At 46.4% G+C, this 26510-nt stretch overlaps 1 protein-coding gene across 4 annotated transcripts in view; it reads left to right on the forward strand.

The window, feature by feature from the left end:
* Positions 1-23651, forward strand: part of Gata3 (GATA binding protein 3) — a 29430-nt gene extending 5779 nt beyond the window's left edge. The window contains exons 1-6 of one of the 4 annotated variants that reach the window (XM_047520426.1): positions 3086-3208; positions 3985-4590; positions 6945-7481; positions 12775-12920; positions 17964-18089; positions 22006-23651. In XM_047520426.1, the coding sequence (XP_047376382.1) occupies positions 4350-4590; positions 6945-7481; positions 12775-12920; positions 17964-18089; positions 22006-22290 (1335 nt within the window). In that variant the 5' untranslated portion in view covers positions 3086-3208; positions 3985-4349 and the 3' untranslated portion in view covers positions 22291-23651. Of the gene's footprint in view, positions 1-3085; positions 3209-3447; positions 3610-3984; positions 4591-6944; positions 7482-12774; positions 12921-17963; positions 18090-22005 lie in introns of those variants that run through there. The other 3 variants (XM_047520424.1, XM_047520427.1, XM_047520425.1) reach the window with 3 other exon arrangements.
* Positions 23652-26510: the final 2859 nt, after the last annotated feature.

The raw sequence follows: 26510 nt of genomic DNA on the forward strand, positions 1-26510 counted from the left end.
AGAGTCAGACTCCATTTCTTACCCTTTCCCCAAGAGGGCACACATACCCCGCTCAACTTGACGCCTAAAGCAGCCGCCTTGAGGCCTGGGGTTTCAGATAGGACAACTTGGCTCCCGCCGACTCACGCACCGCACCAGGACCAGGCTCTTCCGAGGGCCGTGGATGCGCTGTCGCCTGCTTGGCTCCAGGATGCTGGGTTACAGGCATCCAGGCCGTTCGCCAGCCCCTTACCCTAGTGAGAAAGGCCTCGTGCACTATGGGAGTCAGGGACCCTACAGCAACGGCAGCGGCAGACGTCCTAGGTCGTCTCCTCTTTCCTCCAACGGAGCTCCGCCGGCTGCTCTCGGGGAGGACAGGACACTCGCTAGACCAGGCCGGGGCCCGGGGGCCTGGAGAGAGGGGTGCGGCAGGTCTACAGGAGGGCTGTGATGCGTCTCCGTAGGCGGCCAGGATCAGCTTTGTGGGCTCTGGCAACAGGAGAATCAGGACCACCTTTCCCTCCTTCCCCACGGCTTTGAGCCCCCTCCCCTCCCCCGCCCGCCCGGGGAGGAGGAAACCCGGCCTGCATTTGCCGGCTAGGCGGGTCAGGCCGGCGCCTGGTCTGGCCCAGACCCCCGCAGCCTTGCTCTCTGCCTCAGGCCACGCGCCGCAGCCTCTCCGGCCTCGCTCCCTTCCCCCTTCCTTCCCCGTGGGTCCCCGGGCCGACCTCGGCCCTCCCTCTCTGGTATCCCCCTCCCCGCCTTTTCCCTCCCCCCTGTTCTGTGCTCCTGACTCTAGGGCTGGGCCCGTGACGTCAAACCCAGTGTGGCGTCGGCGAGACTGGCCGGCGCGGGCCATCAAAAGAGCAACGTCCTCTTTCCCAATTACCCACTGTCAGTCCGGGAACAGGGGCGGACCGGCTGGGAATTACATGTTAAATACCCCCTACAGGCTGGCTCCATTTCCCCGGGCATCCAGCCCCAGGCCCCCCACCATTCTCTGCCAGCCCCACACCATCTAGACCTGGAGGGGTCTTCGAGATCTTTTATTTTTCCAAGGATGTGGAAGTGGGGGTTTGCCCTTCTTCATCCAAGTTCAGTCCGACTTGGTGCTGGTGATTGAATTAAAACGAATAAACCCGCCTCACTCTCACTACAGCGCCTCTACACCGGAAGGCCTCCTTCGCAAAACATTTCTTTTTGTTTTTTAACATCATTCTAAGACTCGGAAGTTAGCATTTCAAGTCCGGGTGCCAGAAGCTTTTTATTTATTTATTTATTTTCTTCTCTTGAATGTAGGACGATTCCTTATTGCCCCTTTTCGGGTTTCTCGGTCTCAGTGCCCAGGACCAAAGAGCTACACTTGGCTTTTCTGAGAGACTGTGAACTGGAGGCTGGTTGATTGATATCCACGTCCTGACTGACGCGCGAACAAGCTCGTTTCCTTTCTTCATCCTTAATTCCGGGCCTCTTAGCAAAAATGTGTGTGCGTTCTCTCTCCTTGTTTATGGAGTGGTTTCCGGTGAATGTTAGACAGCAACTAAATAATTAAAAGGTTTTGAAAGCGCCGAGAGCTGGAAGAGATGCTGGCAGTTTGACTGGCCCAGGAGAGACGAATGGTCAAGAGTGAAAGGAAAATCGATGCTCCTTACTGGGCCGCCTTAATAAACGGGAGATCAAGGTGGGCGTAGAGAAAGGCAAGAGGGATATATATATATATATATATATATATATATATATATATATATACATTTTAAATTTAGGAATTTTTTTCCTGTTCTGTATTAGAAATTCAATCCTGATTTCAAACAAATATCAGATTTGAGAGTTGAGCATTTAAGAGAAAGTTGAGATTCAAGACCGTGAGGACCCACTCTTCCAAATTTTACTAATCTTCCTGCAAGAACATTCCCCACACACCAAACTGAAGCTGAATATCGATGGTTTTTCTTCATCCTGCATGAAAGGAATCCTACAGAGCTTACTTATCTTCAGAACTTACTTATCTCCTATACTGATATTTGTATTTATGGGAAATTTTACGGGTAGAGAATTAAAGAGGGAATAAGGTCTTCAATTCAAATAGTCCCACCCAATCAAACTCAGCTCAGTCGGTGGGAGAGTCAGCAGGAGAACCCACACTCTCCTGGCACACTTTGCTCTGGGGTGGACCTGGGTGGAGTCTTCTTTTCCCGCCTGACCCTGCTCGCCCGGGCAGCTTTTTCGGGCTGGCGGCTGCAGCAGCCTTAGCGCCACTAGGGGATGCAGTGGCTCAAAGGACCGAATGGGGCCGAAGAGGTTGGAGCCCGCCGGGCGGGCCAATTGCGACCGGGCCGAAGTCTCGCCCGCTGATTGGCCCTTCTCCAGGCCCCGCCCCCACAAAGCCACGCCCTCTCTGCCGGGCGTTTGGAAGCCGCACTCTCTCTGCCGTCTGCTGCTCCCTGGGCTGACCGAGGCCAGGAGACCCGCGCAGCCCTGGTTAGGTCGTCGCTGAGCACCGTCCGGGAGGTCAGGACTCGGGTCGGTGTAGGGGGCCGGTTTTCTCGGCTGGGGAAGAAACGCTGGGAGCCGGAGTGAGTAGGACGAAGGGGAAAGTTTGGTCATTGGAGCTAAGAGTTCTGTCTATTCGGATTGTTCTTGGAGGATCTGCCGTCCCCTTTTCACCTATCATTATTGTCACTGAGGCAAAGGCGCCCATCGACGAAAATATTAGATCTGGAAAGGAGAGCTACAATAGCTGGAGCATTTTCATCGGAGAGGCTTATAAAAGCAAAAGGCTGGGGAATACGGTGACAGTGACAACAAAAGTAACACGTTCAATCAAATCCATCTTCCCTTTACTTGATTCCTCAATCTCTTAGGAAATTGGCCCGAGAAGCAATGCGTTCATATAAAACATTTTTTTTTCCTGATCGGTTTTACGTGCATATAGTTCAAATTGATAAATTCTCGGGAATACCCTAGATTGAATAATAATTAAAGTTGTCCATGAAAAAAAAAGTCTGAAAAAGAAAAGTTGAAATTAACTTTATGAATGGAGCAGGCGGGTTTCACCGAGTCGGAATAATCTACCCAGCCGGAATGAATCGGCAGGAGCTGAGGCTACATTTAAAGGGCCAGAGCGTGAATTCTCTTCTGCCCGCCCCCTCCGCCCCAAATCCCGGCCGGCCTCGCCCACCCTGCCCGCGGCCCCTCCGCCCGAGGCAGCCCTCCACGGCGCCCCTTTCCGGTCAGTGCAGGGTGGGAGGAGGGGCGGCGGTGTGCTGGGGGTGGGGGTGAAGTCCTGGAGCGGGTTTGGGTTGCAGTTTCCTTGTGCTGGGGATCCTGTCCCCTCCTCGCCAGCTCCAGGCTCCTCCCCCTCGGCGCGGATGACACTAGAACCTCCTTAAGTTGCGTCGCGCCACAGCTGTCTGCGAACACTGAGCTGCCTGGCGCCGTCTTGATACTTTCAGAAAGAATGCATTCCCTGTAAAAAAAAAAAAAAAAAAAAAAAAAAAAAAAAAAATTAGAGAGGGAGAGAGAGGAAAAGAGAGAGAGACGGAGAGAGAGCGAGACAGAGCGAACTACGCAATCTGACCGAGCAGGTCACACGCCTCCTCCTCCTCCTCCTCTCTGCTCCTTGCTACCCAGGTTGGTACTGTAACTTTTTTTGTTTTTAAAGTTTGATTTACCCCCATCCACTTGGGAGGACTTTTTACAAAATTAAAATCCAGCTCTCCTTTTTGGGAGGGTTTCGAGTGGTTGGAGAGAAGTTCTCGGGACCGGTGTCCCCAAGGGAGGGACTTGTCCTCCAAGTTGTAACCAGCCAGTTCGGGGCTCCCGCGAGCCTGGCAGCTGGGGATGTCCTTGGGAGTCTTGCTTCCTTCCAGCTGTGTCCCCGCGCTTGTGTGCGTGTCCCGGGTGCGTCGGCCCGCTGGGCGGCTCGTGGGGAACTGGTGCCCTGCAGAAATTCAGGTGCTAAAGTACTTAACGGCTCACGGAGGTCTCCCCTTCTCTCCCTTGCAGGTGACCCGAGGAAAAAGTCTGAGTGCTGAGGAACCCGGTGCAGAGGAGCCTCACTTGCAGAACTCCAGCGTCCTTGCCCCTCCTTTCACAATTTGGCCCCCTTTCATCCTGCCGTACCGAGTTTTTGGAATTTTTTTCTTTTGCTTTTTTGCCACACTATCTTTCAAAGATTTCCCCCGCCCCCTAAGCCCTCTCATTTGCTCACCTTTCCTTCCCAGTCTTCCCATTTTCCCACTGAACACCAACCATTAAACGACTCTCCAGCCCTCGGACCGCAGGAGTCCGCGGACCTCCCAGGCCGACCGCCCTCCCTCTTCGCGCGCGGGTTCCGGGCCCGGCGAGAGGGCGCGAGCGCAGCCGAGGACATGGAGGTGACCGCGGACCAGCCGCGCTGGGTGAGCCACCACCACCCTGCGGTCCTCAACGGGCAGCACCCGGACACGCACCACCCCGGCCTCGGCCACTCCTACATGGATCCAGCGCAGTACCCCCTACCCGAGGAGGTGGATGTACTTTTTAACATCGACGGTCAAGGGAACCACGTCCCGTCCTACTACGGAAACTCGGTCAGGGCCACGGTGCAGAGGTACCCTCCGACCCACCACGGTGAGTCCGCCTGGAGTGCTGGAATCCTCGCCAGCCGCGCCGCTCATGGTCGGGAGGAGGGAGACGGAGCGAAAGCCCCCAAGTGCCGTTACTAGTGATTTACAAAAAAAAAAAAAAGAAAGAAAGAAAGAAAATTGGGGCCCGGAAATGGGCGAGGAAGCCGTTTCACTCGTTGTGAAAGTGTGTTTTTAAAAAGTAGCAGCAGGCGTCTCTCCTAGCTGGTGTCCCTTGGGCCTGGCGCTCACCTGGCCGGCGCCGAAATGCAGCTCTCGGCCCCCGAGCTGCTGCAGGTTATGGGGCCCAGGAGGTCCCAGGCGCGGGACGCCAAGGGTCTCCCTCCCGGGCCGAGCAATGATCCCGAGGTCGGTCAGCCAGCGCTGGTCAAACCGGCTAGGAACTCGACTCTTCACAGGGCTTCGCGTTCCCTGTTATCTAGTAGTTCTCCTAAGGGGCGCTTCTGCCCGCGACCCTCAATTTGTTTCTCTGGGCACATTTTGGTAAAGGCCCCAGAGACGTATTTACTTCCACTCCTCTCCTTAATCTTTCCCCAAAGCTCGTGCATTTGGTTTTCAGGCAGATCTACCCACTCGTGGCTTGGGAAATGACATTCTGGTGATTTCACCGGTCTAGGGGGAAAAACTACCGCCTTAAAAGTGAGGGATTTTAGGTTTCCTAGATTCCCGGCTGCACAGAATTTTCCTGCGTCTTTGCTTTCAGGTTGCCTCAATTGCCTGCCACTCTGGCCTTATTCGCTCCTGCGGCCTACAGTAGTCCCCTTAGACTCCCACAGGAAATTTAGGATTCACCGAGGTTTCTTTTTAAGTAGGGGACAATTCCAGTGGGCTCCCCCTCCCCCTTTCACCTTGAGGAGTTTAGAAGAGTTCTGAAATGTAAAAAATAGACCCAGCCCAGTGTAGTGAGGGGAAGAAAGCTCTAACACTTTCCAGCTGTAAGTTTGTTCCTAAAGAATAATTCGGTGCAAAAATTCAGGGTGAGAAAACATGAGGCTTTCTCAGTTCAGCCAGACTGAGGTCTGCCCTAGTCCCCCTTCTCTGAGCTGGCTTTGGCGCCGTTGACATAGCCCCTCCGGCAGCAGGCGTACTCTGCCCTGCTGCCGCCAGGTTTTAAACAATCATTTCTGCGGATGGGGCGCTCTTTGCCCATGTTCTGTGCAGATCAGCAGTAAAATGGAAATGCGGTACATGCAGACTTAATGTTATTTACTATACTACTTCCTGCATAATATGAATCTTAACCCTTAATGTTCAGAGAACTCTGTGCCCCTCGACTCCCCTCCCTTTCCTCTCTCTTAAGATTTTAGTTTCAGTATTGTTCTTAATGGTTGAAAATAATGTCAAATGGTGAGGCAGGTACTGTATTAAAAGATCAATAAGCGTGTGGATTTCCACCAGCAGTTTAAAGGTTTTCCTCTTGGAGAGTGTGCGCTTATATAAGTTATGGCTACCTTAGGATTGTGTATTTTAAATGAAAGCTAAATATATTCTGTGTATGAGTCATTCTTAGTTTAAAAGACACACATAAACTGGAATTTTGAGTCTCAGGGACTCAGGTGAAAATCCACATACTTCACTGGTGGAATCACAGCTTTGAGAGCATATGAGACTTGCTTTAGTTTCTTCTGTAGGATTTGGGAGACTGAGAAAAAACTGCCATCCCAGGGTTCAGCCTTGGAAGCTTCCAATAGCTTGAGCAATGAAAATTTCCTTGCAAATCCCATTTCAGGCCTTTTGGAAGCAACCTAGCCAATTCTCAGCAAGTGCTGCACTGGATTTTTTTGGAGCTAGCCCTAAAACATCCCTTCTTCCCTAAGCCTTCTCCTTGCATGCCGCATTGGGACTGGGCCTCTTTCTAGGGTCCAGGGTTTCTCTTGGTGTTGAGTGGTGGTGTGACCAGGCTCTGTCCTTCAGGCCTCATCATTCACAACTGACTCTCTTATCAGGCCGACCGGGATTAAGTCTGGGATGGGGGAATCCCAGCCATTGAAAGAAGTCAATAAATCAAGTCAGGTTCTAGAGAGGGGCCTCAGGGAATGTGATTTAGGCAGTGTACCTAGAGAAGCCAAATAAACCAAGGGACCTTGCTCCATTCCTTCCAAGCATCCCTGATTTGATGGATGTGGGAGAGAGGGGAGTCTGCCTCCGCCCCAGGTGTGCTGGTCAGGTACTCCTGGGACCACAGGGCTTGGAGAGTAGGCCTGAACCCAGGTCCGGGTGGATATGGGGGATTTTGCCAACTGGGAGGCTGGGGCACCATGGGGAGAGTCCTCAGGTGAGTCTGAGGGCCGCTGTCATAGGCATTTCTCCTTTCTGTTCCTTTCCCACTGCCTGGCACAGGGAGCCAGGTGTGCCGCCCGCCTCTGCTGCACGGATCCCTGCCCTGGCTGGACGGCAGCAAAGCCCTGGGCAGCCACCACACTGCTTCGCCCTGGAACCTCAGCCCTTTCTCCAAGACGTCCATCCACCACGGCTCCCCGGGGCCACTCTCCGTGTACCCGCCGGCCTCGTCCTCCTCACTGGCGGCGGGTCACTCCAGCCCGCATCTCTTCACCTTTCCGCCCACCCCGCCGAAGGACGTCTCCCCGGACCCGTCCCTGTCCACCCCGGGCTCAGCCGGCTCGGCCCGGCAGGACGAGAAAGAGTGCCTCAAGTACCAGGTGCCGCTGCCCGACAGCATGAAACTGGAGGCGTCGCACTCCCGCGGCAGCATGACCACCCTGGGAGGGGCCTCCTCGTCGGCCCACCACCCCATCACCACCTACCCGCCCTACGTGCCCGAGTACAGCTCCGGACTCTTCCCCCCCAGCAGCCTGCTGGGGGGCTCCCCCACCGGCTTCGGATGTAAGTCGAGGCCCAAGGCGCGATCTAGCACAGGTAGGAGCCACCTCTGCCGTGGGGATCCTTTCTCTTGCTCCCGCCTCCTGCTTCCCTTTCCTAAATCCAGGGCAAGGCCAAAGAGACCACCGAAGGGGCCCCTCGGGGGAGCTGGGGGTGCCCCAAGCCCTTCCGAGATCACCTTTCTTCCCATTCTTCTAGCCCGAGAAGAATGAGGTGTGTCCTTCCTATCTCACTCCTGTCTTGGGAAACTAGGGGAAGTGGCATCTGATTTAAAACCCCCCAGTGAGCTGGAAAAAGAAAAAGCAAACAAAAACCAAGTAATGCCCTGTCCTGCCGGTCCAGGGACTTCTGGATTCTGCCATAACCTTTAGCCGCTTTCCAAGACCAAATGGAAGGTCGGGGGAAATAAATCTTTAGTGTTTAATGCTAAAACGAAACCTCTTCAAACCTAAACAAACACAGGTCCCTCCTATGACCCCTTTGGCCTCTGTCAGTCTGATTGTTCCTCTCTGCTCAACTCAAACGGGGTCATCCTGTCTATAGCAGAGGACAGTCCTTTATAGAGACATGTACAAATAAATGTGTGTGTGTGTGTGTGTGTGTGTGTGTGTGTGTAGTTAGAGAGAGAGGGAGGGAGGGAAAGAGAGAGGGATATGTTTTGGGGAGGAGCAGGAAACCGGCAAAAGCAGCGAATATATTCTTTGCTGGAAAAGGGGCTCTAGACCCAACCTCTGGGAGCCGGAGGTGGCTTCCCTATGGGGAAGCAGAGTTGAATGAAAATCCAATGCCTCATGGCCCAGTTAGTTACCTGCATTGTCGCCTAGAGCTCTCAGTGCGGGCAGGGGCAGGAAGCTGTATTAGGACATATTCCTCCGTTGATCAGAAGCCAGAGGAAGTAGAAAAGTCGAAAAAAGATTCTCCAGGTGTGTGCGAGTCTGCTAACCCTGCTTGCTTGTTCTCTTTCCAAAAAGCAACCCCGTATAGAATCATGCTGCATAGCCAGTCTATGGGTGTAGTCGCTTGCATTAAAACAAAAACAAAAGCACACGTAGACCCAGATTTGTGCTCTGAGAATAAAATCATCCATCACCAATTTTGTTTCTAATTGAAGCAGTTTAGTCAAAACAGAGACAGGGATTGTCTTAGATGTGATTCTGAGACGACTGTCGTGTCTCCTAAGGAGTGTTCATTTCAGGGTGGGCATCTACCCTCTGGTCGGCTCCAACTGTATTTGTCACTGCTCTCTATCTCTACAGATCATATATATATATTTATATAAAAGGTGGTGAAAATCACTTGTCATTTAAGGGTGAGATGAGCAGTCTCCAAACGGCGCTCGCTCCCCAAGCTCTGGTTTGAAAAACTTCAGAGGGAGGTTCTGGGAGCTCAGTGACCATGAGATCAGTTTTCAGGGTTTTTTTTTTTTTTTTTCCAGGGTGACATTCACTCCCACTGCCTGAGCAGGACTGTCTCTATTTAGTTGATATGTTTTAGCTAATCCAATTATTTTCAGACTGCTGCACGCGACAGTTGCATTGTTTATCCCGAGCCAGGAACTTTAATAGAGTCCGGATGCGGTTAGGCTGACAGAAAACTCAGACCTGCATGTTCAGTACATGAAAGTAGGCAGGAGGGAGAGGGAGGTAGGCTAGCTGGGGAGTCAAAAAGAAAGCAAGAGTTAGGGAGAGCCGCCCGCCCAGCAAAGTGGCCCTCCGGGCTTGGGGGTTGAGGTGGAGGACTGGCAAGAAATGGGGGTCCAGCTTGGCTCAGAATAAGGGGCTGGAGAGCAAGCCTGTGTATTTTGAGGTCATAATGAGTTTTTTTTTTTTTTTTTTAAAGTTCTTTTTACTCATAGGGCTGTGAGGTTGGGGGAAGATCGTGGTCTCTGAGGCCGGTGCGGTGGTTTGTTGGGGGAGGGGACAGAGTGACTTTTCCAAAAGACTCTGGTTTCTTTGCCCTGGTTTCCATGTTTGATTTCCACCCCTTCGACTGTGCACTTTTCTGTGTTCAGTGTCTTCTGTTCCTTTCTCTCATTTCATTCCTTAAGGTTGGGAGTATGGAAGAGGGAAAAAATAGAGGGCTTTGGACATTCCCTCAACCAAACCTAGGGATACCTGAACGTCTGTTTTATTTTTTTGCTGAGGCCCTTGCAATTTGGGTCTTTACTTCCTCCTTCTTATTCCTTTCTCACAGTCACACAAACCAAGAATGGCGCACCTGGCCAGTGAAGGAGCTGGGACTTTTGGAGTGTGGAGGGGAAGTTTCCAGAAGCCCTCTGTGTGCAGAGGGTGGACTGGTGGGAATTCTCGAGGAGGGGATTCTCTTGGGTTTAGTGCTTTCTTCCTTTTTTCCTCTCCTCTCTTTTCCTCTTCTTTGCAAAAGCAGTCGCTGAATGAGGAGGCAGAGAAGAGAGGGTTGTGTCAGGTTGTTTGTTGCATTTTGGAAAAAAACGGTTGAAGCTGTGGTTAGGCACCTATTGCTTTCTGAACGCCTGGGCTTTCAGTGCTGGGATATATCTCTGCAAACAAAAGACAAAGCCTCTTTGCAGAGGAACATTTCTTAGTTTCCCCAAACACCTTTTGACCGTGGGCATCTCCACCTTCCTCTGAAAAATCTCCTGTCCTCTTCCTACCCGCTTCACAGCTCAGTTTCAGGGTTTCAGTCCGAAGCCCAAGGGGTGTTTGAAAATGGCTGTTGAATGTCAAGAGGCCTCACAGCTCTGTGGTTCTTGTCACCTAAGAGAGAGGTGTCTGCCCGAGCAGCTCACTACAGGCAGGGGGCGAGGAGAGGGGAAGACAGAAAGCAGGAGACAGTCAGGGCCTCCATTAGGAAAATTGGCTGTGTGCTAAAGTCAGACTAGAGGCAACAAGGAAAAAAGAAACAAGAAAAGCCCTCACAAGGCAATCACAAACTTGCGGAGTGAATCAAGACAGAAAATTGCTCTAGTGTGCAGAGCCCTGCCGGAGAGCAACCCTTGCTTGCTTTCGAGGGCCTTCTGAAAAGGAACCTGTCATCCTCCCTCCTGCCTGACAAAGGAAAGGAAATCAGACTGGTCATGTCAGGCCAGGAGAGCCCCCCTCTACCCACCCACCTCCCGCCCAGTGCCGGGTGCCTGGGAGCAGGGCAGCCTCACGCCGCTCACCGCAGCAGCCACCCCACCCTGAGCCCAGCCACTGCTGCTGGTGCAGGAAGCTTGGAGCCCCGAACCTCCTGGCTCTGCCCTCCTGCCCGGAGTCCCTAAGTGGCCTCTGTCTGGACATCATGGGGAGTGGGCCTGGCAGCCCAGCCCTGACCCCAGAAAGGGGCTGACCCAGCCTGACCGGGACACGGAAGCAGCAGGGCCTGCAGCCTCCTGGCCAGGGCTGCTGCTGGCACCTCCTCGCCCACTCTCCCTTTCCTCTTTCCTTCACGCCTCCCCCACATCCAGTCTGCCACGTCCCTCGGGCTCCAGATCCAGATGAAAGGTACCTGGGTGTGATGCACTCCAAAGCCTTCTAGGAGGATGGAGAGGAGCTGTGAGCACCTAGGAAAGGGACTTTGTCCCCCAGTGCAGGGTTTTTGTGTGTAATCCCAGGGGCTCTTGCACACAGAGAGGGCTTTCTGTAGACCCCAGGCTAAGAACCTTTTTGGAGCAAAAGAGAGAAAAAAAAAAAAAATGCTCTGCTTAAATTTTTTTGGAAAGCACAAATAAGACAAAAACTACTTGCATCATCCCTGGCTGACAGAAAAGAGGACCAGATTCACTTTCATTTGCCCAGGTTTTTAACTTTCCTACAAATTTGTCCCCGGAGAACACCACGGGCCCACAGGTGTGAACAGTGGTAGTTCCCTCCTTCTTGATCTGGGGGTTTCCAAAGGACCAGTAGGCCTCAGGGCTGCCAAGGTAGATTTTTCCTCCTTTTAGGGGAGTCAGAATTCCTAAGCACCCGTCTGGGTTTTCTTCTCCAACTTCAGTCTTTCTGGTAGGCTGGCATTAACTGATGAGTTTCTGAGGACAAAGCAATCTTTAGGGCACATCTTTCTCTCCTGCCCACCCTGCATCTATCCCTTCCCGCACTTGGGCCTAACTCTGTGGGACCAACTTGAGTTGAGCTGCTTGTTTCTGTAGGGAATTGGGGTCCCAGCTCCCTCCTGGGCACTAAGAAAACTGGTACCTATGGGCCATCCCTGGGCCACCCCCCCCCCCAAAATGAAGGAAAGTCTCCTAGAAAGCAACCTCCTTTTCCTCCTGTAGAGTTGAAAAGAAATCTGCAAACTCTTCCTAGGTCTTACAATGGTGACTGAAGGGAATCTCCCAAAGAACTCTGGGGAGGGGATCTGGGTCACTCTTCCATCCCTGAGCTGGGAATGAGTGCCCCTGGATCAACCTGCCTGGCTGGGTTTTCTGTTTATTTTGTTTGTTTGTGTTTTTGGAGAAAGAGAAACTGCAGGTGGGTGTTGGTTAGTGAGCTGACCAGGGGCACCCACTCCAGGGCTAACTCCCAATCTGCCTTTGGTCTTCATTTTGTCTCTTCCATCCTTTCTTCCCCCTTCTCCCTCGTCCTTCAGTTTGCACTGAGTTTCCCTTTAGCAACCCTGGCTGGTCAGGCTGGGGTCCTAGTTCAACTTCAGTTCCTGTAATAGTGCCTTGAAAGCTGAGGGCAATCTTGGCACTTTTTGGGGAGAAGAAAATAAGAGAAAGAGGAATGCACAGACCCCACTGGGTCCTCATCTATTGCTTTGCAACCAGGGACATTTACAATTTTATTGGAGGTAAAATCTAAAGCCCCAGCTACTCTAATCAGTCATCCAGTTGATCAATCTATATATCTATTTATTATCCATTTGTCTATCTAACCATTGATTAATCTTTCCTTTTTCCCTATTCTAATCTTCATTATTTAATCAATCTACATAGACAGACCTACTGATGATAATGGTCACCTTTGTTTTCCTTTGAGGAAAAAGAATGAAGTGTTTTGCCTTTGCCACTGTTCAGAGCTCAGAATTTTCTCAGGGAAGTATTTCAAGTTGAAATCTGCCTTCCTTCTTTTTCCTGCCTGATCTTCCCCTTCAAGTCGAGCAGGCCAAGAACAAGGTTCTGTTGCTATTTATTCATCTGCCACTTCTCTGGACATGATCTGTTTGTGTACAGGGAAAGGTTATGCTATCCACCAGAGGCAGTAAATCTGGGCCACTTGGAAGGAGGTGGGGGTGGAAATTCTTCCCCAAAAGAGGGGGGAAGAAAGAGCAAGTTTTCAGTTTCACTTTTTTCTCCTAATTCTGAATGCTGTCTGCCTTTCAGTGTGTTTTCCTTCCATAAGTGACTTATCTGTGATCTTGTTTCCAGAAGGCAGGGAGTGTGTGAATTGTGGGGCAACCTCGACCCCACTGTGGCGGCGAGATGGCACCGGTCACTACCTTTGCAACGCCTGTGGGCTCTACCACAAAATGAACGGACAGAACCGGCCCCTTATCAAGCCCAAACGAAGGCTGGTGAGTTCTCCCTGGAAGGACAAATCCCACACTAACCATTTTGTGTTTTCCATTTCTTCTCTCTAGGAAGGGGAACTTTCTATTGGTTGGGACAGCTCAAAGTCAGCTTGCTTAGGACAGTTTTCTCCTTTTTTCTTTTCTTTTCTTTTTTTTTTTTTCCTCCAAACTAGATATATAGAAAAATTGTCTGGTTTTCCCCATCAAGGTTTGTAAGTCACTTCTTTCAAGGATCTTGACTTCTGGGTTATCAAATCTGAAATGTATTCCCCAATAGGATAATTGTGTTTAGCAGCACCAGGAGAACTGATTTAAAATGCATAGGAAATCACTATGTCACAGACAGAAAATATTGAATCTGAGGATGGAATATTCCAGAAATCATCCAGAACACACTCCTGAAGTAGTAGAAGGAGGTCTCTCAGGAAGTAATCACAGACTGGGTACTGTGGGTGAATCTCTTGTGCTCTTGCTTGAAGGTTGATGGGGCCAATTCGCTGAATTTCGGAAGCAACAGCCATTGAGCCTATTATATTTTGTCTCTCTTCTTGGTCTTAGAAATTGAGGACTTTCCTCAGGTAATTCCTGTGGGAAAAGTTTTGTGATTCCTGTCTTGCCTCTTGGTCTCACCTAGCATTTGGTGTTAATTTTCTCTTTGAACTGCTATCAGTAGGGTGATAACTACCCCTCCCTATTTTCCTTTGTTTTCCACTTCTTGATTATTAGGAATACTGAAGAAAATCTGATACTGTCAAGCATTTACAAGGAAAACTACCAGGAGAGGTTCATTTGCAAGCTTGTCTTTGGAACCTTAGGCTGAATAGAGTATATGTAACAGAGACAAATAAAAGCAGGCTTGGCAGTTGCCAACTCACCATAGTCAAGAGATCAAAATGCTTTTTATGGTGCTGAAATTCACCAAGTGGAGAGGGAAGGAAGGGATTTCCTGTTACAGATTAATGAATGGATTGGCATCCATCAAATTCTAAGGGACAAACAAGCAAACAAAACCCTACAAAAACATAAACAAAACAACAGCAGCAGCAGAAACCCTCTGTCTTCTTTTTGAAGCATTATTAGTCCTCCCCATCAGATTATAGAACTGCTCAACACCTTCAGGTCCTCTTTGGGAAAAGGAAAAGCTTTCTAGGGATGGAAGTGCCCACGACTTCAATTTCTTTCAATTCAAAGTTCTAGGTCTCTAGGCTTTATTCTTTCTGATCTTTGCCCCCCCATCTCCTACTTTCTCACCCCCCACCCCCGCTGCTTCTCTTCATGCAGTTTGGTATTTTTTTTTCCCTTGCTCTCATGTGCAAAGCTAACTTCCTAGGAAAAAGCTGCCGGATATCTGAGCACTAGAGATAACTCATAAACAACAACTCAGCTTCCCCAACCTAAACATCAAGATGTTTGGACGGATCAGAACAAGAAGTGTTTGAAAAAAATGGCTGGAGGTGTTAGCACAGAATGAATGTGATCACACCACAAAAGAATGTTCTGGATCACTCAAAACCTGGCCTTAGTGGGGGGAAAAAAAGAGAGAGAGAGAAGGAAAAAAAAAGGAAAACTAACAAAAACCCTCTTGTTAATATAAGGCATGGTATTATAGGGTTGTTTTTTAAAGGTAAAGATAGAGAAGGAAAAAGGTGTAAAGGTCTCCTCCTATAGGCTGCTGATGAGTGAAAGTTTATTTGACGTTTTCTTCTGTCTGCACAGACTGCAGAGGAGGGTTCTACTTCCATTTTTTATAATTTGGTCTTCACTCACCTTTCATAGGAAATCTTCAGAACTCTGAGTAATAATTGCTTTTAATTCTAGAGTTCACTGGCTGTTACATTTTAAGCTGTGTTTTCTATCTTAATCATTTGTCCTGGGTGCTTTGATATTTTTTAGTTCCATAGAATTCATATTCTACAGGCAGACATTCAGAATTTTTGTTGGTTTGTTTTTTAGCTTTGAGAGGTATTTGGCTTCTGTACACTTAGAACCTTTCATTTCTTGTTTATCCTTGGGGCTGGGACTGGAAGCCAGAATCTTGTATATGCTAAATGCTTGTACCACCAGTGAAGTGTGTGCTTAGCATGTTCGCTATGCCCCCACCCTGGAACCATTCAGTTTCCATATTTCCATTCTATATTTCCTGTTCCTTCACTCCAGTTCATCTTTCCTGCTTGCTATTTTTTAGACCACCCAGCCCATAATGTAGCTGGCTGTTCTGTGAGACACATATCTAATATGCTGAATAAACTAATGTGGGAAATAGAAGAAATAACTGAAGGGAAGATCCATAGATTTTTTTTTTCTCTCTCCTGATGTTGCCAGGATTTTCATGTCTCACAAGTAGCAAAAAACTGAGCAGGCTACCTTATTAATATACTCTGCTCCTGATAGCAAACCAAACAGTGTAGCTTTAAGAGCTATAGCTCTTAAAGTCTGTGGTACTGCAGAAGTACGCTGAACCTGCTTATATTTGTGTTATTTTCTATATCGTGTAAATATTTCATACTGAACCTCATTGTTTGAAACTCCAATCTTCCGTTTGGCATTATGTGTTTGTATTATACATTCACGATTGTCTGACTGAGCAGTCTGGGTGTCTAGCAGATACTAGACTGCTCTATCTGACCATTTCTTTTAAAGAAGAAAAAAATCTGATAATAATCACATGTAACATACTTGTCAAAAATCATTAAGCACTAGTTTCACATAGGACTTTCTTCCCAGAGTACACAATGAAACACTTATTTATTAAATTAGCACATGTCGTAAAGGCAGGTAGGCATAAGCATGTGGAATTAAAATCAGCATTCTTGGATCTTGATGAATTATGTTCAAAATAGACAGCAAAAAAGTAACACTTTTCCCACTTTGATAGGTAAGGGCTGTTTTTAATTTCCAGTTCCTTAGAATACAGAAAAGAAAGAATAATTAAAAAAAAAAAGTCAGAGCTTTGCTATTTAAAGCCCATAGGAACATATCTGAGGAACAATTTAGTGGCTTTGAAAGGAAAAGAATTAGTCTGGTTAATTCAAAATTGCCACTGGGTTTTCCATATCTGGCAGCTTCCTGTGCTTAGCCTAACTTTTTGCTTGATAAAATATTGATAGAAGCTGGGCATGGTGGTGCAGGCTTGTTAATCCTAGGACCCGAGAGGCGAGACAGGAGGATTGAGTTTGAGGCCAGCCTGGGCAGCTTGGTGACACTGTGTCCCAAAATAAAAAAAATATATTTAAAAAAGAGAAAGAAAAAGGTCTGGGATGTTTTCCAATGGCAGAGCCCTTGCCTAGCGTATGCAAGTACCTGTTTCCAATCCCCAGTACCACAGTGGGGAGAAAAGTAGAAAAGATCTCCAGGATCCCTGTATTCTTCATTCCATGTTCTTATAACCTTAACAGGTTTTTCCTTCTTTCTCTCTCGTTCTTTCCTTTTTGGAGCTGGGCATTGAACCTAGGGCCTTGTGCGTGCTCAACAAGTGCTCTACCCTTGAGCTACAGCTCAAGTCTCCATATCAGAATTTCCTTGATCACAGATAAAGAGTAAACAAATTCTTCCTCCTTCTCTTGCCTTTTCTTTAATAATATTGCATCTAGGAACAGGAATAGTTTTACAGTTGCAGTTTTCTTTTTATCGTGGGAGGTGAGGAGGAAAGAGAGGAGTATTTTAGAAGTGACCCAACTCTGTATTTTTTTCAACAGGTTTAATAGTTTAATTTTTTTTTTTTTTAAAGAAAAGTGCGGACATAGAAAATAGTCACCTGATCAGTTTAAATGCCTCAGAAAGTGAAAGAAACTGGGCTCGATGGTGCTCACCTATAATTCCAGCTACTTGAAAGTCTGAGTCAGGAGAATCACAGGTTCAAAGCCAGCCTGGGCAACTTAGTGAGACCCTGTCTAAAATAAAAAATAAAAAGGGCTGGGGAATGTAGCTCAATGGGAAAGCACCCCTGGGTTCAATCCTTAGTACCAAATAAATAATAAAAATAAAATCTTAAAAGGGCTGGGCATGTCACTCAATGTTAGAGCACCCCTGGGTTTAAAAAAAACAAAAAACAAAAAACAAATCTTCCTGTTCTGGAAAATGAAGGCAGCCTCATAAGCAAAGAATTAAAATTCAAGTTGAGGTTGACATGTGACCTGCCACTCTTCTCCTTGGTGCACAGTAAATATCAAATTTCATGAAGTTGACATGAGAGCAAGAAGGGGGTTCAGGATTCCTGCTGAATAGCAAAATTACTTGTTCTTTTCAGTTTATCTCATTAAATGATGGCCAGACCTAACGAGACTGAGGGTGGTTGTCCCAGGAGTGGCAGGTGACCAGGTCCGAAAGTGTTGCTTGTGTAGAATTAGGACAGCTGCCCACAAGCAGGGTCACGCTGACTCCAGTTGTGCCGGCCACAGGGGCTGCCCCACACGTGCCAGATGTCCTCTCGGGGAACGAGTTTGCTGGGTGCTGTTAGCACTTCGTTCTCTTTTTCCATAATCCAGCATTTCTTGGTTTAGGATCTGTCAAGGGTTCTGATGTTTGGGTGTGCTCTTCCTTTTACTGTTTGTGCATCCGGGATGGCCAATTGCCTATCTCAGGATCGATATGTGTGGGAGTTGTGCTTGAGAAAGGCCTCTTTGGGGCCTGGACTTGGTGACGTGGAAGACTGAAAACCTGGTACCAAAATTAGTTGCTAATTCAAAATTGCTGCCCTTCCAGATGCGCTTGGTGGGGGTGGAGGTAGGGGATGTTCTGGGGGCGGGGGTGGCGGTGGTGCTGGCTTTCTGCTTCTCCCCAGTCCACGCTGGAGAACAGCAGGTAAATTCTGGTCATGTTGCTATAGTCCCAGACTCTCCTATCCAGTGGATTGGCTTTATTTTTCTTCTAGAGGCAGATTTGGGGATCTTTACAGCTTTCATGTGGGCCACTTGCTAGTTTTGATTTCAATGATAATGTCTGCCCTTTTTTTTTTTTTTTTCCCCTTCAAACTGGTCTCCCTAGTACTTCTGACAACACATTTAACATTTGTTTTGATTTTACCCACTCCTCTCTCCCCACCCCCAGTCGGCAGCAAGGAGAGCGGGGACATCCTGTGCAAACTGTCAGACCACCACGACCACCCTCTGGAGGAGAAATGCCAATGGAGACCCTGTCTGCAACGCCTGTGGGCTCTACTACAAGCTGCACAATGTAAGTGGGACTGGGACCAACAGGAACGGGCTCCCTCTGGCAGGATCACCACTGTCCCGGGCAGACTCCTTGATTGATTTGAGTCGCCCTCCTTTGGGTCAAGTAATGGACCTCAGATAATCGATACAGTAGGACCCAGGTGAGAGAATGAATGTGTTGCCGTGTGCAGTGGCGCGTGCCTGTCATCCCAGCAACTCCGGAGTCTGAGGGCAGGAGGATTGCAAGTTCAAGGCCAGCTTGGGCAACTGAGTGAGACCCTGTTACAAAAAAAAAAAAAAAAATGTGCTGAGGGCATAACTCAGTGGTGGAGCACCCTGAGTTTAATTCCTGGAACCAAAAAAAGGTTAATAGAAAACAACTTTCTAGTAGCCTTGCTGAGATGGAGAGGTTTGAAGACAGACAACAGCACAACCCACTTAGTATTATTGAATATACTCTATGTGATGCAGCAATCTGATATGCTTTGTGGGCTTGCCTGAATTTTTAGGGGAAGAAAAAAAAATCTTCTCCTTAGAAAAGAAATCATCAGTTCTATTTTGATGTTTCCTTGCATTTTAAACTTTTTGCAAAAAGAGAGGAGGAGGGCGTGCCTAAGGGAGAGAATGAAAGAGAAAGGTAAATAGAATTGTAATGCGTAGCACAACATTCAGCATTCAGTTACTGGAGAGTAAAGAGTCTAAAACTGTGCTGTGAAATTCAGATGGGTTCTCTGTGTAAACGACATGTCTGTGAGATTTCATCTGGTGTCCTTGTCCTAACCAGCTTTTCCGTGCAGAGAACCCCTGAGCCCAGCGCTCCGTAAAGGTGGTCACACCAGGAAAAGAAACTGTGTTTTCTCCTTCTTATATCATATTATCAAAATGATAACTGCTGCTCACCTGGGCTTAGCTTTTCTAATCTTTTAATTTGGGATCCTCCCATTTTGTACTATCTTTATCTTAAATTGTTTTTTCAGGTTTTTTTTTTTTTTTGTCCTGAAATAACTCTGGTTGACAGGCCACAACCCAAATGAGGCCTAAATTTACATTAATTCTAAAGAAAAAAGTTGTCATTGCTCTCTCTCTCTCTCTCTCTCTCTTTCCTCTCTTTGGTTTTTTCTGATTCTCCTAAAATCTCTTTGCTAGACTGAACCCGGAAGAAGTGGGAATTTTTGCTTGGGGCCGTTTTGGCAGCGAATTCATTTTACCCAGGAATACCCGGCAATTGGGGCGGAAGCTTTTCTGGTTAGATTTTTTGAGTCACGGAGAATTTCTCAGGGTGACCCCCAGTACCTTAACCCTTTTTCACTTTTGGGGAACAAGTTGCTGAAATTTCCAGGGGTCCTAAAGTCCAAACTGCCTGTGAAGTCATGTAGTGCCCAGCACTAATGAACTAGAGTCTTGTTCTATTATTCTCCCTCTGATCCCGGGGCTATTGGCATACATACGTTTGTCAACAATTCAACCCGAGTCCTGGTTTCACTTTGGGGAATTTACTTGCTCAGTGCAGAGGAGATAGAAAGATTTGTGATAAAAATCTGGCAGATTTGGGGCATTAGCATTTATTAGCGATTTAGTCATTTGCACAGCCTGTGAAGTTATTTTTTGAGTTGTCACTTGTGACTTTTCAAGAACTTTCATGTTTCTTGATTACATTTGAGCCTCAAATAGTCCTATGATGTAGACAGGGCAGAAATTCTTTTTATTTCAGTTTTACTTGAAGAAGTTATGACTCAGTAAAGCAAGTGGCTTAAGCAAGGTAAAATGTTTGAGAAAGCAGAGAGGAGCCCGGCTGATTTCAGAGCATCAGAAGGCCTTTCTGGAGGTGGTGGCTTGAGGACCAGGAGGAGAGCCTTGGAAGGCAACTCTTACTTTAGAATAGAACAGAATTCTAATGAATTATGTCCATGTCGCTATTCTTTTCCTGTTTCCATGCAAGTATAGGAATTATGGGAAATTAACTGTAAACCTTGATAATTGGTCAAGATAAAATATAATCTCACTTGTATCCCATCTGTACATATGTGTGATATGTATGAATGTGTGTATATATATATATTTCTGAAGAATATGAATTATTTTCCAGCTGTGATGAGTCTTAAGCATGCTAGGCAAGTGTTCTCTTGCTGAGCCACACCCCTAGCCCACTTAATTTTCCAAATCAAAGAAAATCCAAGGACTCTTTCCCACTGCTTACTGCTACCCTGTTTGTATGTGGGTGTATGGGATGGAACCCAAGGCTTTGTGCACTCCACCACTGAGCTATGCCCCCAGCCCCTCCTACTTATTCTTAATTGGCTCCGTCTTTATGACTGGGCACCAGTGGCTGGGAGCAAGAAATTTCCTCATCCTCAAGTGTGTGTTTTTCTGACTTCTCTGGTTTCGTAGGGATTCATCGAAGGAGGTGATTTATGTGTATTTAACAGAGATAATAATCTATGACCATTTTCATCACAGAGCTTTTTGTTCTGCCCATGCAGATATCTACACATGTATGCCCTGAGTTGCCTTCTTCTTATCTGGGCATTTAGATAACTGCCTATCTCAGCATCAGTGTATCTCAGTGGTGTTGTGACTAGTTATCTGGGGCTGTGTGGCCATCTGGTAACTAGATATTATATTCAGATACCTGGCTATGTGTATCTAGATATCCGTGTACAGAGCAGTGTATCTCGACGTTATCTCGGTGGAGATTTGATGTGGGAGTAGATTCCTGTCATCTCTGTAGGCTGCATCTTTATCTTGATGATAACTTGAAGGAACCCTGAGACATTCTTCTGGCAGCGACCTTCCTTGGCTCTTTTGCCTTCACTTACACTGCCTGTCCTGGAACACTGGTGGGGAAATAAGGCCTCAGGGGGTTCCATCCCCCTCTCAGGTGACCTCTCCCAGCTCCAGGAAGCTGCGTGTTTGCTGTGCCCGGCAGGTTGGTCCCTCTTGACCAGTTGGATACTCTGTTCCTTAACTGTCATTTTCTAGCTTCGGTAGCAGAGAGTTAGATCCTGAAGCTAGAGAGCCTTTCTCCACCCTGGCAGAAGGGGTATTCGCTCTAGAAAGTCTGGAATGCCTGGCCCCTGACATTTGCTTCTTGAGTTTCTTTGCTGCATAACCTTAACCCGAACCCTGGGAACTTGGCTAGATGTGTAGTTGACTCTTGTGCTCTTGAGATTGTCCTGACGCTGAGGGGAGAAGCCTCTGTTTTGCTTTGTAGAACCCCTGATCTTGATTCTGGGCTCCCAAACCCAGCAAATGAGGTTTATCAGTAAGCAAGGGAGGGTAGGCTGTTGTAGAGAGTGAAACCTAGGGATCCTTAGAGCGGGGTCTTACTGTGGTCTCTTGACTTTGGTTTGTTCTTGATCCGTCATTTTTAGGATAAGTGCACCTTGGTGCTAATGGAGTGCTTTGGACCCCGTAGGTGGATATTAAGGACTTGTTGATTGGTTGTTTAGCTGTTTGTCTAGTTAGAAGTGGAGAGTCAGAACTAGCTGGGGATAGACCCCAGAGCTGTGTGTGTGCATTCTACCAGTGAGCTACATCCTCCACCTTTAATCTAAGGAAACACTAAAGAAGTAAGACAAATTATGTTCTGTTTCAGTTACCAGAGAAATAGAATTCCACCAGGTGGGCCTCTGGACATGCAAAGTTCCTGGAGGAAAATTTTCCTTCCAGTTATTGGTATTGATGATCTTAATTGATAAGCTGTGCTTGAAGCACCTCTCCTGTGGTCTCTGATCTCTGAAAGCCAGAGGAGCTGACAGTCAGGAGCCCTTCCCCTTGACACCTGGACTGTGATACTTTGGGTCCCTGAAAAGGACCCTAAACTGCAACAAGTCCCTCACCTGGGGCAGCCAGTGGAACCCGTGTCCTTGTGTGAAAGCCTGTGCCATTTCAAAGGCAGCAAAAAAGTAAAAAAAAAAAAAAAATTGATCTTTGTTTAGATTAACAGACCCCTGACTATGAAGAAGGAAGGCATCCAGACCAGAAACCGAAAAATGTCTAGCAAATCCAAAAAGTGCAAAAAGGTGCATGACACGCTGGAGGACTTCCCCAAGAGCAGCTCCTTCAACCCTGCCGCCCTCTCCAGACACATGTCCTCCCTGAGCCACATCTCCCCGTTCAGCCACTCCAGCCACATGCTGACCACGCCCACGCCGATGCACCCGCCCTCCGGCCTCTCCTTCGGACCTCACCATCCTTCCAGTATGGTCACCGCCATGGGTTAGAGCCCTGCTCGATGCGCACAGGTCTCCGAGCGAGAGAGAGTCCCTCCGACCCCTTCTACTTGCGTTTTTGCAGGAGCAGTATCATGAAGCCGAAAAGCGACGGATATATGTTTTTGAAGGCAGAAAAGCAAAATGATGTTTGTCACTTTTGCAAAGGAGCTCACTGTGGTGTCTGTGTTCCAACCACTGAATCTGGATCCCATTTGTGAATAAGCCATTCAGACTCATATTCCCTATTTAACAGGGTCTCTAGTGCTGTGAAAAATTGCTGAACATTGCATATAACTTATATTGTAAGAAATACTGTACATTTGAGGAAGACTTTATTGCACCTGGGTAGCTGTAAGGAAGGCATGAAGGACGCCAAGATTTTTAAGGAATATGGGGAAAATAAAGTATGGAATTCAGAAGAAACTAGGTCCAATATCCAAATGGACAAACTGCCAGTTTTGTTTCCTTTCACTGGCCACAGTTGTTTGATGCATTAAAAGAGAAAAAAAAAAAAAAAAAAAAGAAGCAAAAAAAAAAAAAAAAAAAAAAAAAAAAGAAAGAAAACAACAAAAAAAAATAGAAAAAAAGAAAAAAAAAGAAAAAAGTTGTAGGCAAATCATTCTTTCAAAGCTGTGGGCCTCTGCAAAGGAAATACCAGTTCTGGGCAATCAGTGTTAAAGTCACAAATTGCCATCGAGGGTTTCAGAGTGTTATTTCTAGGCCTACATGCTTTGTGAACAAGTCTCTGTAATTGTTGTTTGTATGTATAATTCAAAGCACCAAAATAAGAAAAGATGTAGATTTATTTCATCATATTATACAGACTGAATTGTTGTATAAATTTATTTACTGCTAGTGTTAAGAACTACTTTTTTTTTTTTTTTTTCCTTTTTCGGTTTTAATATTTTTCTTCTCTCTCAATTTTCGGTTGAATAAACTAGATGACATTCAGTTGACCTAAGGTGGTTGTGCTCTGGAGGGTTTATTTTTCATTTTGTTTTTTGGATGATATTTATTAAATAGCTTCTAAGGGTACAGCAGCATCTGTCTCCTCACTCATTCCTCCTGCGGCCTGAGCTCTGAGGGTGGCAGTGTATGAGCTACCCACTTGCATGTCAGCCTCCTGGCCCCAACAGGCCACATCCTGAGAGCAGCCTGGCTGACTGTCATGTTCCGTGTTAGTGATCACTGCCTTTAACCAGTCTGTTGAAATCATACTATAAAAATAATAATAAAATATTCTAAAGCAACAAAATGACATCGTATCAAAGTGGTGGCCAAGCTCTTAGAGAATCTGGTAGCTCTAGCTAATTTAAGAATAAAGAGTCTTTAAAAAACAAAACAAAACAAAAAAAAACAACCAAAAACCAGACATGTTCAGTTAAGTTGTTCGCTGGGAGACAATGCTGATCCCAGATGGGCAACACTTATTCCTTGGGGAAGCTGGGAGTATTTGGAATTTTGCTGGAGCCCAGAGGAATTTGTCCCAGGGCTGGAACAACTTCTGGGGTCCCCTTTAGGAGCTGCGGTTTCTCTGCCTGCTCTCCTGGTGTACCTGACTGATAATCTGGAAGAAGTGGGAAGGTTTCCGGCTGAGATTCGCAGGTGAAAACGGGGACCGCTGGATCCCTCCTCGAAATGTAAACTAGCTGGGCTGCTCTTAGTTCATTTCTGTTTTGCTTTTCTACTGTTGAACTGAATAACACCACAGTGGAGGGTTTATTGGGATGTTTGCGAAACATGAAATAACCATTTTGTAACTTACGCTGTATAGTTTCCTTTTACTCTGTCGACAGAATGTGTATCTATGGCACACATTTAAAAATCTGTTAATCGCCTCTCTGCTTTCTTAGCAAATATTTTAAACCTAAAGCTAAATGTTGAAATAAAGGAGTAGAGAATCACTGAGATGCAAATGGAGATCTCACTGGCTCCTGATTAATGACCAAAGTTCGAATGTTGTTTCCAATTACCTTTGAAGCACCAAGTGAAATAATCATTGATTGCCATATTAAACTTGGGAAATTTTATTGTAGAGTTCCAAGTCCCAGGATTTGCCACTTTTTTTTTTTTTTTTTTTTTTTTCATGAGCAGATTCGAGTTAATGCCCTTTCACCTTAAGATCTGGGAGTTCAAATTCTTGACATTCTTGGAGCGGGAAGGGGTGGTGGGGACACAGAAAAATCACCAAGTCAGTATCTCTGCTACGTTTTATTTTAGGTACTGTAGTGCTACTACTGGTTGATTTCCTCCTATTCCTTCTCCAGAGAGATGCCATTTCATGTTTGTGTACATTGATTTAATCTAAAATGTTTCTAGAAGATAATGCAAAAGCTTTAAATCATATATAATACATACATATCTATATGATAACGATGATTCAGTTTCCTTAGAATGTTATCTTTTCATGACTTCAATGATTTTGTCTGTGTAAGACACTGAAAGAGCAATATCAGCTGGGATTTAATCTAGAAAAATAGAGTGAGACTGTGACTCTAAATATATTAAATTGTACCTTTAATTAATTTTCATTTGGTTTTTCTCACTTTTTAAAAATGCTTTTTCTTAGTGCATTATAGTTATACATAATAGTGGGGTTCATTTTGACATCATCACATGCATGGGATATATTTTGTTTTATTTCAGTCCTGTGTTACCTTACTTTTGAAATGGTTTGCATTAGCTCATCCATTAGAGAACTATTTGAAAAATATGTGCTTTTTTGTTGTTTTGGAAATAACTCATGATTTGGGTTAGTTCTTTAAAACATTTTTTTTTAAATTAACTTATCAATAGAAAAAAGAATAAACTGCAGTTTGCTATTTCTAAACTCCTCATATACCTGAGTAGATAGAAATTTTTAAGTAAAGACTTCGGATTTAAGCGGTTCTTTCATTTATTCACCAAATACCTAATGAGTGTCTAGGTTGAAGTTCATTTAAAATCACCTTTTAAAAAAATATGCTTTAAAAAACTCAGACCAGGAAACAGAACGAGACTCCAGTGATGTCATTCTTGCTTTGTGACATTTACCTTGTTATTCCCCTTTACCAGTGAACTACATGAACTGCGGTGAGCCTCCCGGCTGGGCCTCTGGGTTAGTCCCCAAGCAGACAAGTTGTGGTAGAGCTGGGGTACCCAGAGCCAGCCTTCTGAGATCCATATCTAAGGTTTAAAAAGCACTTTTAATGCTCAGCCCTCATCGCGAGATTACATTTTAGTATTTCATAAGTCAAATTGTGCAAAAGGATCAAATGCTTCCCAGTCACCGCATCTCCGACTTGAGTTTTGTAAAATACCTGCTTATTGCAAACTCACCAACTCACCAACTCACAGGCAGTCCATCGCCTGCCTCTGATGTTTTCCTCACAGTGATGAATTGTCCCATTGGCATGTCACAGATTTAAAGATATGACTCTTTCCTATTTTCTTCCATCCCCCTTTCCCATAGCCTTCACTCCCAGCACACCCCCTATCCTGGAGCCATTTCTGTGATCCTTCCTGGAAAATAGTCATTCTTGTCCCCTCTGCAATTTCTAAGCCAAGGAGAGATTAAAAGACCCAAAGAAAACATTCGAATGATGGCATATGATTTTATTTACAGGACGAAACTTGTAGCTGTCGTCTAGATCATCGGAGCAACACAGCAACCCCTCTCCTCTGTTTCTCAATGAAGTGAGATCTGAGAAGCATTTCAGTTTTGTTTGTACCACCCAGCTCAACAGTGTGAACACTTCCTTGGACGTGTCCAAGGGTCCAGATGTCCTTAGCAAAGAGTCCAGGGTAGGGAAAACTCTGGAGTTCAGAGAAACTCATCGATCCTTTGAACGTGTTTTGGACTGTCCTGGGATGGTGGAAAGCTGGGCTTCACTCCTGGCCCCACCACTAATTAGCAGAATGCTCTGAGGCCATTTGTTCGATTTTTCTGGGAGTCGGCTCCTTATCTAGATAATTGGATAAGACGATCCCTAAGACCCATTTAAGAGGGGAAAAAAATACCATGATTCCATAGGATTTTTCTTTTTTTTTTTCTTTCCTTTTTTTTTTTTTTGAGAATATCCCTTATTAGTAAGTTATGAAATTTTGAAAAGTAGTGTTTGAAAAGCCTGGTGATGGCAGTTCCACTCCCATCCATCCTTCATACTTTCTTGTGAGACACAAATTAACTTGTATTTTATGATTGTCAACCCAGGACAAGAGTCAGCGTCTCCGTCTTTGGGATTCTCTGC

The sequence above is a fragment of the Sciurus carolinensis genome, chromosome 12, assembly GCF_902686445.1.
Source record: "Sciurus carolinensis chromosome 12, mSciCar1.2, whole genome shotgun sequence".
Lineage (NCBI taxonomy): Eukaryota > Metazoa > Chordata > Mammalia > Rodentia > Sciuridae > Sciurus > Sciurus carolinensis.